The 13,254-nt window shown below is 34.5% G+C and overlaps 1 protein-coding gene and 1 long non-coding RNA gene across 5 annotated transcripts in view; both read right to left on the bottom strand.

The window, feature by feature from the left end:
* LOC119640220 overlaps positions 1–3,835 on the bottom strand; it is an 89,590-nt gene extending 85,755 nt beyond the window's left edge. For 3 of the 4 annotated variants that reach the window (XR_005247617.1, XM_038038091.1, XM_038038093.1), the window contains exon 1: positions 360–3,705. Coding sequence is in view for 3 of the 4 variants with exons in the window: in XM_038038091.1 (XP_037894019.1) it covers positions 360–3,611 (3,252 nt within the window). In the remaining variant the exon portion in view is untranslated. Of the gene's footprint in view, positions 1–359 lie in introns of all 4 variants that reach the window. The other variant, XM_038038092.1, reaches the window with a different exon arrangement.
* Positions 3,836–6,713: 2,878 nt separating this feature from the next.
* Positions 6,714–13,254, bottom strand: part of LOC119640223 — a 45,163-nt gene continuing 38,622 nt past the window's right edge. Inside the window, exons 2-3 of the long non-coding RNA XR_005247618.1 lie at positions 7,324–7,865; positions 6,714–6,978 (exon numbers count right to left, since the gene is read on the bottom strand). This is a non-coding gene — a long non-coding RNA (uncharacterized LOC119640223). The remainder of the gene's footprint in view (positions 6,979–7,323; positions 7,866–13,254) is intronic.

The raw sequence follows: 13,254 nt of genomic DNA, 5'->3' as shown, positions 1-13,254 counted from the left end.
CCCCATGCTCACATCTTTTCGTCTATAGCTGAGGTGGGGACATTCCTTATATATGTGGGGTTGGCGTTGAATTATAGGTAAATAACCGGCAGAACAGAGTGGAAAGAAAAATTTTTGAACTTCACTGTACATTACCAGTACAAAAAACAGCCTCTAAGTTACTGACAAAAATATTTCTGAAATTTTCGTAGTTAAGAAAGGTTACAAACGAAATAACAAACAATAAGAGATGCTCAAAAATTTTAAATAAAACGAATATAAACAAAAATTTCAACATCTAGTGAATGGGCATCTTAAAAATAAATATGTGAAGACCACTATGCCACAGATATGAAATGAAAAACTTCTTGCGTACTTACCAAAACATTTTTCTGATTTTCCTTATCCAACAAAAATTCCATACTTTTATGAGGTCGTCGTACTGTCGCAATTTGGTGTGTAGCACCATTACCACCAGCATTTGTGTTTGCACCATTATTTTTAACTACTATCACTGTGCCGTCAGGTCTTACTACAACTTCGTCATCATCATTATCATTATAATAATTATTATCATCAATTTCATCATCATTTAGATGCATACGACGTCGCGCTGTTAATTCATTAATACGTTTTACTCCGACCGAGTTCGCACCACTACCACTTGCCGTATTATGTAAATGCAATTTTTGTTGTTGCGGACCGATATTGATTAACGAACGTGTTTTACCCGTTATAACCGTTTCATGAGTATCCAAATTAGTTTCAATTAAACCGATTTTGGATGACGAGGATATATCATTATCCGGAAAATCCTGACGAGGTGTCGAATGGAGTGGCAAATGTTTTGATTTCGTAGCGAGGTCATTAAACATTTGGGTCTTTTGCGAAACCGAAGCGCGTGAAGGTGAAGAAAATTCCGTTGGTAAATTTTGTATATTAACTCCCGTCATTGTCACATTAGCCGTGTTATCACTGTCGAAGTTCTCCACTACTACTGCTGTGGCGGCTTCTGACGATGTCATCGGCAAAATCGTAGTAAACTGTTTGTTGTTATTGTCGTAGTAAGAACGTTCTGTATCGAGAAATTCATTGGTGGAAGAGGTAAGACGGTCGGGGTAATTATCAGTATAAAAACGGCTGGCACCTACTATCTTAGAAGCAGGTATGGGTTGCTGTTGTTGTTGTTGTTGCTGTTGCTGTTGCGGCTGCTGCTGTGCGGATTGTGCGCTTTGGAGTTTTTGCGTTTGCTTATACGGTAGGGGCGGTTTGCCGGTTACTTTTTGTTCATCTTCCTTAGCATTCATAGATTTAGCGCCAATTTTGTGCTTTGCAGCATTGCCATTTTCTGGTTGACAGTCATTGCCATTTACCCCGTTGGGATAACTGGGATTGTTTTTAGGTGGCAAAGGCCCTTTTAAAGGAATATAAATAAAATCGGGACTTTTATTAGCGAAGTGCGTAGAATTGTTGACTGCAGATGATAGCGTTAAGTTTTCCGTATTTTGTTGTTGATATAATTGTTTTTTCTTATTGCGTCTCAAAGAAAAACGGAAACCATTAGCAAATCTTGCCAGAAATCCTTTGGAACTGGGATGTTTTTCATCAGCCTTGAATTTGGATTTCATTATATCGTTATTATTATTATAAACTGAAGAGGCAGTATTGGTCACGACGCCCTTTGAGGATATTGGATAATCCATTTTCTTCAAATTTTCGGAGAATTTAGTGAGGTCCTTCTCCTGGTCTTCTCGTTTATCTAAATTATCCAACATTTGCTGGGAAGCGTATAATATGTGATGGGCCCGATTGATCGGCGGTTCCGTTAGCATTGGCAATTGTATACTAAGAGGACGTGCTACTATCACTGTTGGTTTTACTAACGCTTGTTTATTTTCAATCGTCGAAATGCTATCTTGCGCACTTTTTCTTAAACAGGCATTGTTTACGTTTTGCTGCGAACTAACTGCTGTTATTATATTACGAGTTGTGCTGACTATAGACGTTGTTGACACATGTTTCACTTCCATTTCGTTTTCAGACTCATTCTCATTGTGTACGGTGTTGCTAATAGCTTTTTGTGTGTGCTCTTCCTCTTGCTCTTGATCGTGAGAATTGTCTGACAGTGTCGTGGTACTCTTAGATTTTCGCTCTTTTTTTGAGATGGATTCTTCTATTTCCAGTTTATCAATTTCTTCTTTTAAACGCATGGCGATATTTTCGTTTTCTTTAGTATTATAAATAACTGTGGCATCAGCATTATCCAATAATTCGTCTTCACTGTCGTCCTCAGTTTCTACATTTACTGACCGTAATGCTGGTGGTTCATTGCTTTCAGCAGACGATTGTTCTTGCCAAGAATATTTAGAGACTACCGGGCAAAAACTAACTTCCTTATTAAATGAATTTCTAGAACCTACAGGCAAGAGAATACCCAACGGCTTGGCTGTTGTATTTTGGGGTAATTGATGCATAGAAGTGTGAGCGCTGGAAACATATAAATCATCCTCCACAATATCTTGATTATAGTCGTACGCATTCAAATTGGGTGTGGAGGACACCAAATGTTTCTTTTTACTAATTGTCGCACTATTTGTTTGGTTGTGAAATCTTCTTTTTGTGAGAGAGCGGTGGGTGGTTGTGCTTAGATCATGATTTGACAATTCTTTAGGATCGAAATTACATCTCTCTAAGCTTTGAGCGTAACTCGTTTTTAAATTTGTAGGATCTTGATCAAAAGTTTTGCGTGGCTCATCCAAACCCGGTATGGTCATATTTTGATTTAAACTAAGGCTCTTCTCAGCGTTTCCGGCCTTATGACGTTGCCGTGCAGGCGGCTTTCTTAAAACTAATTGCACATGCTGTATAGTTTCGTATTCCATTTCATTTTGGTTAGCCTTTGCTTCCTTTCTGTTTCGTAATGGCACTGAAGGTCTCTGTAGTGCATCTGCCAAACAATCTATTGATTTATCAGTTAGTATCGATGCTGAGCGATCATAATGCTTAGAAACTTCATTCAAGAGGAAATTGCTTTTACAAATAATTTCATTTTCATTTAACGACGTACGTTTACGATCAGACATTTTAAAGCTATCAATGATGTCAAAATCTTTTATTTGCGATAAGTTATAGTAACTGGCATTCATATAACCTCTGGTTGCTCCATCTTCTTTACACGGGAAGCTCTTGGAAGTAAATGAAACAGACCAACTGGCACTACGTTGAATACTTTTTGTTTCACTCTGCTGTTTTTCTCTTTCCTTTTCCTCCTCTGAGTTGAAAAAGGAATTTTCATAAGTTTTATTACCCAACTCATTTAACTTATTCGGCACACTGGAAAATTTACTACCGTGGCACCACATTAAGTTTTCCGCCTTCTCTGTTGCACAAATGTTAGAACAGTAAGTTTCCAACTTCTTTGTGTTAAAATCACTAAAATCGTGTAATTCGTTCGTAGTTGTATTAGGAAATACATCATCACTACCTGTTCTAAGCACCTCCAATAAATCGCAAATATTTAACAATTGATTATGGCGGCCATTTCTGTTAATCTTACCCTCACCATTGCAAAATATGTTGAGTAACTCGGTTTCTTCTGTCGTTGATGTTTTCTCGTCGCGTATATCGGGCATACTATTTTCTGTAAATGTCTCAATATCATGTGCTCCTCTTGTCGGAGGTCTTAGCCAAGTAAAGGCTGCTGATGCGCATGTCGTTACAGACGAGTCAGTAGACGTTCGCGATGATGCTGGCGACGCTGCCGATGTAGTCTCTGAAGAAGCTGGTGAGGGAGAATGTGTTAGCGATCTTTCATTTTCCTCGTCCGCGTGGTTTTCATTTTGTTTTTTTTTCATCGTTATTATCATGAATGTTTGGTGTGATTACTCTTTCATCTGTGCTATTTTTATAAAACGGCGGCAACATTTTTTCGCCGGTTGTTGTCTCCCTACCACAATCGATTGCTTCTGGTAATGTACTCAGTTCAATAAACGCTGCCGGTTGTATTGAAGCACTGTTGCTCTTGTTGTTGTTGCCGATGAAAAAATCTTTCGTAAACGCAGTTGCTGTCGGCAAGCTTTCAAAATCTCCTATTTTTAAAATGTTATAAAAATTTGTTGATTTGTTTCTGGAATGTTTGTCAGGATTGGCGGTGGCCTCTGTCTCTTGTATTCGCTGTTCTTGTTCTATTTCCTCACAACATTTTTCCGAAGATTTTAGTAAATTTTGCGATTTCGAGCGCCGTAAATTAAACCAATTTGTCGGCTCGCAGTAACCCGAATCTTCGGACAAATTTTCAGCTGAGTTTTTACTACCTCGCCGTTGGAAAACTGTAGCCGTATGTAGTTTGATCTTTAAGCCGTCATTGTCACTAGAATCCACAGGCGACATGACGCTATTTGGGCGGCAAGAGCTTTCCGAACTCGAAGAAGTTGACTCGGACGACTCTGAATCAGATCTTAATTCTGTATTATTGACCAAAAATTTACTATGCGCTGTCCTTATTGTGTTCATTTCATCAAAGTTTAGTTTATCTAAATCATAGTACGTTTGATGCAAGCGACCGTCAGTGGACTCATAACGTTTCAATAAAGAACTTTGCGAACCTCTTCGGCTGTTATTGCTAGAATTTGAACTTACGCTTATGTTGGTTTTGCTGTTACTCTCCTCCCCGGCTTGAGCATCAAAACTAAGTAATGAAGGCGATGAGTTACCCAAACTATTCATACTAGTATGCTGCTCCTGCAGCATTAGTTGCCGTTCTAAAGATTCGAATTGTATTAAAGAAGAGGATCGACTTAAGGAATTGTAGCTCAAAGAATCGGAATCTGAGTAAAATTCATCGAAGCGACGGCTGCCAGTACTATTTCTCTGTTGACTTCCAGTACCCCAAGAGTCACGTGAGGCATTTTCATAAGCCAGAAATCGCTCCAAACTGTTATTTTTTATTTCACCATACAAAGGTCGACGTAAAATTACTTCCTCCTCCAAACTATTCGGTTGTAAGAGCTCTTCACAGCGTCTAGCACGTTTTGCGGGACAAAGGTAATCTCTTTCAGAAATAGAATCGGTATCTGCAAAATAGGAGTTAATTTCTCATTCAATATGAAATTCTTCAAAATACTTAATAATACCTTTGTTTATTTCGATTCTTATTACCGAACCAGTTTCAGATTCTGCTGAGCTCCAAAAGCTGGCACCTTCCTCCTTCCGCTGAGTCGATTGTTCATATTGATTCCAGCTATTAAGCGCATGTTCTTCATCTTCCGAAGTTTCCTCCATAATAGGTTCCAACATTTGCCGAGAACTTGACAAATAAATAGCATCTACAGAAAGCGAAAGGCAATTAACAAAATAGGTCTGTAATCAACGACCTTTGCGGCTATAAAACACCCTTTTCTTACTTATTAATTGAGTCTTCCATTTACGCATAATTTATGTTTATTAAAAATTTTTCTCTTTCTCTCGCTGTCTCTGTCTCTTTGTTTGGAAATGTTGGAAATTCCTTAACAGAAGTATTTAGCAGTACCTTCTTGCTAGGATCTCTTTAAACAACTACTGCTGTTGTTGTATTTCAAACTTGTTATATTTTTCTAAATTTGTTTTTCTCTTCTTGTTGTTAAAGCTGCGAAATCTTCAATGTTTTTTTTTTATTAATTCTTATCTATGGTATTATGATGTTACGTTCCATCTAAATCTTGTAGCATATACACACATTGTGATATGATTCATTATGCTATTCATTCATTTATCTGCAACATACGTTAATGACTTTTTGTATAAAAAAAAAGTAAATAAATGAATAAAGCGGGAATGATACTCTTCAAAAAAATTATAAATGCTTAGGCGAGAACACAAACCTATAATGGCAATTAATGACAATTTTGCTCAACAATTATAAAAAGTAAATTGACATAAAGATAAGAAGTGTAAAGAAATGAACTAAAATCTTTTGAGTAGAAAAGTTTTTTAGTGATTACGGGCTTGTTAAGGATTGAATTGAAATATTTTTTATGGATCTAATATTAACTTAACTGGTCCAATCCATTTCCAAACAAACAAAAAAAAAAAAAAAAATAAAGAAAAAGAAATATTTTTTATAAACTTTTATAGTTTGTAATAAAAATATATTCTGTTAAAATATTTAAATCTTGTTTTGACATTTTTAAAAGTTTTAATAAAATTTATGAGTGCGAAGTTGATTGAAACATCTGAAGATGTCTTGTCGTAATATTCACGAAAAGGCAAATGGACAAATAAGGCTAAATTAATACAAAAGAGTTATATATGATTTACAATTTTCTAAATGTTACAAGCAATATCCTGCACATCAATCTTTTAGTGGTAGGAAAATTGAACAATATTTACTCTCATATAACAAACTGAAAATGAGATAACGAAGAAGAACAAAATTTGATCCAGAGATAGGAAAGAAAATGAACTTTGGAAACATCTTCTAATAAAATATTAATAAAATCTTTAATCCATTTAATCTATGGCAGTTTCCTGGTTTAGTCCACAATAAAATTAATGAAAACTATTAGAAATAGCCGTTTTGCAAGACAAACAAAATTTTATACACCGAACTATATGGGTTGTAATATTATTTATTGGAAACTTTAAATCAAAGTTGAAATGTTATTTATTTATTTATCTGTTAAGAAATTTGAACTTAGTCTAACTCCAAGCGGGTAATCCAGTTTTCCTTAATAGAAGGAACTTATGCTGTGGCCATAAATTTAATAAAAAACAAGGGTTTGTGGCTTTGCTTCTGAGTACAAGATCACACCAGCTTTTGCGCTGTCGACGTTTGGGAACCCTACCCTTTTATTTTTAAGAAAGATCTTGGTGATGCCCTTTTTAATTTATTTCTTATTTAGGTTTTCACTGTCGCTTAGGTTATGATGGCGTATAATGTCGCCATACTGTATACGCATTGCTTGTAGTAAAGGCAGCATAAGCAGCGGCTGACTCTGTGTAGTGACTTGCAACAAAATCCAGCTAACGTTGCAATTAATTTATTAATAAAATAGAAGAAAAATGTGAATGCTGTGTTGTTAATTTATTGGTGCTTTACGAATTCATTTTATAAACAGACTACTCAAAACAGCAACAACAACAACAACAACAACAACAAGTACAAAGATAAAAAGTGAACATTTGTTTTTGCATAAGTTTAAATAAGATTTTGTGTACAGTATAATGTTGTTTTTGAAGTAAAACGAAAATATTTGTATAAATATAAGAGAAAGAGAGAGAGCACTGTTTATCTTATTTTAACTTAATGACAAAATATGCAGCGCGTAAGAAAAGGAATCGCTCTATGAGTATCATCAAATAGTTTACCTTGTTGTTCGAACGCAGGCACATTCCATTGTGGTGGTGTTGTTAAAATGCCAGCCAAATCTAAATGTTCCATTGTTGTTGGTCTTAAGTTTGTTTCTTATTATTATTGCGGTTATTATTAAGTTTATTATCGTATGTAAGACAAAATCTTATTTATGCTAGTGAGACATTTGCTGCAAATAGCTTAACGATGTGTCGCCAGATTATGAGAGCAATCAATAACTTTTTTACAATTGTTTGCTTTGCGTTGATTACCAGCAAATTGTTGTTTTGCACGATTTTGAAGCACCAAGTTTTTGATTAAAAATCTTATCTCTCTCCTTTTTTCTTTTTAGCAAGCAATTAAATGTAAAAAAAAATTTGTAAGCACTTATTTTCTTAAATTGTTAATCAAAGACTTTTTGTTTTCTGCGTTAGTAGAGCGTTAGTGCACATGTAATTTAAGCACCTATTAATTTTTACCGAAGTAGTTACGTGGCTTCTATTTTTAAAATTTCTTTCTATAATTCAATTGAAACTATTGTAGTTGGCGAAAATGATATCTGCAATGTAAACAAATTAAATAAAAAGATGCAATTAATTTTTAATTAAAAAAATTGTAATAAAAACAGAAAAGAACGAATTATTTTAAGAAACATTAGAAGCTTTTGTGCTATTGATCGATCAGATAGCATATCGTAAATGGCACTTTATAGGCAATTGTACAAATTAAAAAACTCATTCTCGCGGCGCAATTAAGGGATTCGCGCGCAATATAATTGGTAGAAATCGGAATTTAGAAAAATTAATTTAAACACCCATAGCTAGCGCACCTCGTAAGTTTTTTAACGAATGAGAGAACGAAAAACTTCAATTTCTAAACTAAAGCAAAGCGGTCTTTTACTAACAAAAAATCCCACGACGTGCACTAGAGAATCTTGCTTTAAAGATATTGCAAAAAATTCGGATGGTTAAGCTAAGTGATAAAATCCCTAAAGAGGAAAAACCAAATGCACATTCGCAGCGCGTCATGCAGCTGCCGACCGAGGAAAACGAGTACCAGAAAAGCAGGTTAACGAATTAAAAATGAAGCTATGAAATTAGGTGCTACTAATATGATTGTAAAAATCTATATAAATAGAATATTTGTGGAAGGGGGAGTTAGTCGGGCAAGAACATAGAAGTTGAGAGTACGGCCAAAATAAATTGTGAATAATCCTGCATTTAAGGAACATAATTGTAAATAAAAGAACTTTGAAGTGTATTTCTCTTGAACAAAATATCCACGGTCTAGTGATGCGCACTGTATCTTAGAAAAGTGAATTTCATAACAATATGAATATTGCCAGAGTAATGCTGCGTGCCCATTTGACGAATCGTGGTTTGAAATAAACGCGTTTAAAGTTTTAAGATGCGTTTTTGACAAACTTTTTTTATTATATCCTGCAATCCCAACGAAACAAAGACGCCTTTACATCTTGAAATATTTTTCTTCATGCTCTTTTCACGACGATTTTATGCTCGAAGTTAATGTTTTTTGCTGCGCATCTGCCACAGATGAAATCGCACTTTGAACATACTGCATGGTGCGAAAGGACCGAATACAAGTGTAGATTTACTTAGAAATTAATACTTTAGTCATCAGATTGCAAGCACCTTGCGGGTACTGATTTGACAAAGGTTTTTTTGTTTTGATCGCATGGGGAAAAGACAGAAATTTCAATAGATTTTTGCAAGTTGAACGCATCGATTAAGCTAATAAAAAAAAATTTTATCGTTTCTCCTTTGATAAGAAATTGGAATGAGATATTTAAGTCCAAGTTTGTTTTTTTACTTTTTAGTTAGCTTAATTCTAAAGCCACTACAGTAAGAACAAAAAAAATTTAATAGACGTACGAGCGGGAAACAAACCGATTGTTGCAATTAAGAATGTATATGATTTTCAATGATTATAACTCAACGTTTCAAGCGTTTGACAAAACTAATAAGACCCTTAAGTCAAAGACATGCATTACTTATATTTGAATTTGAAGTTGAAGGTATACATTTCTTAAAAATTTTGTAATAAGACATCTCAGGATTCATTTATGGATTGAGAGTATTTTGATGATGCTTTTCCGCTCGAGATTTTTTTGTACACAAGGGAATGTGAAACGAAGTTTGAGCGTTCTGTGGATTGACAAAAAAAATAGTCATTCGTTAGCTTGTTTTTGGGGTTTTCAACATTTTAAAAGTTGATATAAAGGCTTATACGCCTGAGTCCGCAGACCAAATTCAAAAAACACAATCTTTTTTTGTCAGTTATTACAAGGCGCTAGTTAAATTGCACATTGATGGCAATATTGGTTTCAGATTTCCATTGCTTGTGCATATCAGCGAAAGAGATTTTATTTTATTTTCATGGTGCCCAAAAGTATGCTTCAGAAAGCTCGTAATCATAATCCTGTTTGGTTTTTCAATCCTCAATGCGATGCTCGAAAAAAATGAAAGGTGAAACTTCTTGTGTTTATAAACCAAGGTTGGATATAGGTGCGATTCGCCTCAACTGCCATTGCCAAATAATAAAAATAAGCAAAAAAAATTGACTTATAAATTTTCACAGAAATTAATTAAAAATTCTACGCCTTGTTTCAACGGCTTTTTAAAATTTTGATAAAAACAACGCATTCTCTATTAGGCAAAATTGATCAATAATTGAAGAGAAATTCTTAGGGATTTCGTATATTTGCTTGAAATGATAAGTTTTGATTCTAAAGCAAATATAAATAATTTTCTCACTTCCTTTCTCTCAGTTTTGTAGAGATCGTGTTAATTCGGTCATTTAAAGGATGCGAAAGGACAAAATGTCATCTAAGTTTAATTAGCTTATTATCTCAATTAGCAAGAAGCGATCAACAGATTCACATAAATCAGATTAGAATCCGGTAGTAACGTAGAATTTGCATAATTTTTGATTTCTCTAGTGCGTAGTTCTGAATGCCGTAAGTTAAACAACAGCAGTGGTTGTAAATAAAAAGACTTATATTAACGCGACATTTACGACAAAATGCTTAATGCAAGCAAAAAAATTAAACACGCCCGGAGATATTTGGGAGCATTCCTTGATTTTTATAAATCTTTGTAGATTTGAGTTTAGTTTATTGATTTTCGGTTTGTCTTATAAATATTTACATCAAGAGAAGGAAACAAATATTTGTTTGCCGTATTCTTTGGCTTTCAATAGTAAATAATGAAGTTACACACACTCACGCATACGCGCAGAAGGAAAATAAAAAATAATAAACATTAAACGAAAATCTTTTAATATCAACAATTCCAATAACCATAACGTTTCTAATGCGAAGTCGCCTACCATATATACTTATACATATATTGCACGTATTGAACTTTTCGCGCAAAGAACATATGAAAAATATTTCGAAAAATGTGCAAAACAAAAAAATCCCCAATTAATCAAAGTTTAAAAATAATTTAACATTTACATGATGATATTTTTGCGCCACATGCGTCATTTTAATCGGTCAAACTATAGAAAAAATGTTGTGTGCACAATATCTCTAAAACATCAACCACGTATCTATATATACATGGTGTTCAAATGCCCTATAAGTTGAATTTTTCTCATCTACATTTACGTGTCTGAACGTATCTTTTAAGTAGAAGTTCATTTCGATTTTCTAAATGCGGATATTTGAACTTTTTTGTACGTTAGTAGGCCATGTGCTTCTCTTAGAAAATTTCATCATTATCTATCCATAAAAAAACCTACTTAATCGAATTAATTTCTTTTATGAAAAAATCTTCGCATATAAGATTTTGCGTTAAGGATGCTTTTCTGTGGGAAGTTCTTCAGTTGTATCTCATATGCCTCCGTTTAAGATAAATTGCGGTCAAGCTTGATCTTGTTTGTTGAAAACAACATCGCTAATCCGAAGGTGTACAATAAAACCATTTTAGATCCTACATTGCCGGTGCTTTTTTTTTGGCGTTGTACACTAAAACGCCAAATTTTTCAAATTACCATAAGTGATGGCTAAAAAAATGACAGCGATCAAAATCGGTCATCTTTTTTGATATGGCTCAAGGCCCACATTGCTAAGTCCCATATATTTTACAATTCTTGTTCTTGCTGCTCATATATTTTGCCGCTCTTCCTCTTGCTGGTCATATATTTTACAATTCTTTTTCTTGCTCATATATGGGAATTTGTGCGCGCTTACGTTAAAGTTTTTGACCAATTACGTCATATTAATCGTAAAGATTCTCCTGTTGCCGAGAAATGAACATAATCGACAAATTTGAATCGTTACACAATTCTAATATTCTGTTTACTTCATGCATTTTATATCTTATCCGCAGGAGATTGTTATGAACGCATTCATTTATTGCATAAATCAGACTATCATTGTAATGCAGGAAAGTTTGATCACCACCAAATTCTGTATCGATTTAAGAATGCCCGTCTGTTCGACTAGTCTGTCTGTCTGTCTGCGTAGCGTACATTCCTCTGGCCGCTACCGGCTTCAAGTTTGACAGGAAGTTCTTGCGCGCTGGTTGGTATTGAAAACAGGTCAAATCGGTCAAAGGACACGCCAACAGCACCACGTAAACTGAGAATGCCTCTGTTTTTCAAAAGGAATGAAAAATTGGACTATTGCTCGTTACTTATGAGTTATAGCAAATTAATGTACAAAAATTTGATCGCAAATTCTATGGGCAAAAATGTGCAAAACTGACCGCGCCTACCCAATGTTATAGTGTATAAAAATTTAATTTTTTTTTCACTACTTTTATAGTGCGTAGAAACAAACTTCCACAACCCATAAAGTATGCAAATACTTGGCCAGTTTCAAATTTGAAATGCCGAACTGTTCGTCTGTCCATCCGTCTGCTTGCGCAACTTTGTGGCATTTGTGGTAATTATTCCAAAATGAAGAAAAATTTGCAAAAGAATTTGCAATTGACTCAAACTTTTCAAAGGACTGAATTATTTATAATTTTATGACATGAATTGGGACATGACTTATTTATAATTTTGTGGAGGCGTAGCCGATTGCTTCAATGCAAATTTTGATGATTGTATCTGTTGCGAAGTATAAGCAACGAGCAAACAACCAAATATTTTTTATTTTTGAGAATAGAGGTGGTCTCAACTTATGTTTAACTGTGGTCAGGTCCTTCAAGCGTTTTGGGCGAATTTCAATGCCAACAGTTGTGCAAAAACTTCCAATTCTTTTGAGAAATTTGAAGATGATAGCTGCATTTTTTCCACTAGAAGAGGGTTTATCATAATCAATAAACAGACAGACGGACGGACGAACATGTTTAAATCGGTTTACAATTTCACGCTGACCAAAAATATATACACTTTATGGGGTTTCCGAAGCTGGATGTTAGGAACGTTTCGACAATATGAATATGCCCTTCATCCTTCGGTTATGGGTATAATTACTATTTTCCTACTAAAGTACTATGTTTACGTATGCAGAATATAAAAAGTATTTCACTAAACACAATATTTTTAAAATTGTGATACCCAGCTTTAAATATATTTTTTTGTGTTTCCAGATGTGCAAATATCCAGTACAATTTGCAGTTTCATCATACGGGCACTACCGATTGCTAAACACTTGGAAATATTAAAAAATTTGACCAAGGAAGTGAGTCGCCATCAGTCTATTTAGCCCACTGCGATCATGTAATTTATAGCCTAAACCTAGGGCAAACTAAACTTATGAAAATTTGGAATCGAATATTCTACGGACATACAGAAACTAACGTTGGACAGAGTGATTAATAATTGGATCCATTACATTAGTTCCGTTGTGGACATTTCAACGGTATTTCTTTCAGAAAATAAGTGAAGTCTCTAGGTTTCTTAATAGGTTGAGTTTTTTTTCAGATTTGAAAAACTATCTATCTTAATGAGCAGCACTCGAAGTACCATTCAGT

Source organism: Glossina fuscipes, unplaced genomic scaffold (genome assembly GCF_014805625.2).
Source record: "Glossina fuscipes isolate IAEA_lab_2018 unplaced genomic scaffold, Yale_Gfus_2 116, whole genome shotgun sequence".
In the NCBI taxonomy this organism is placed as follows: domain Eukaryota; kingdom Metazoa; phylum Arthropoda; class Insecta; order Diptera; family Glossinidae; genus Glossina; species Glossina fuscipes.
The sequence above is the reverse complement of the archived record's forward strand: the minus strand, read 5'-3'. Positions and strand labels throughout refer to the sequence as shown.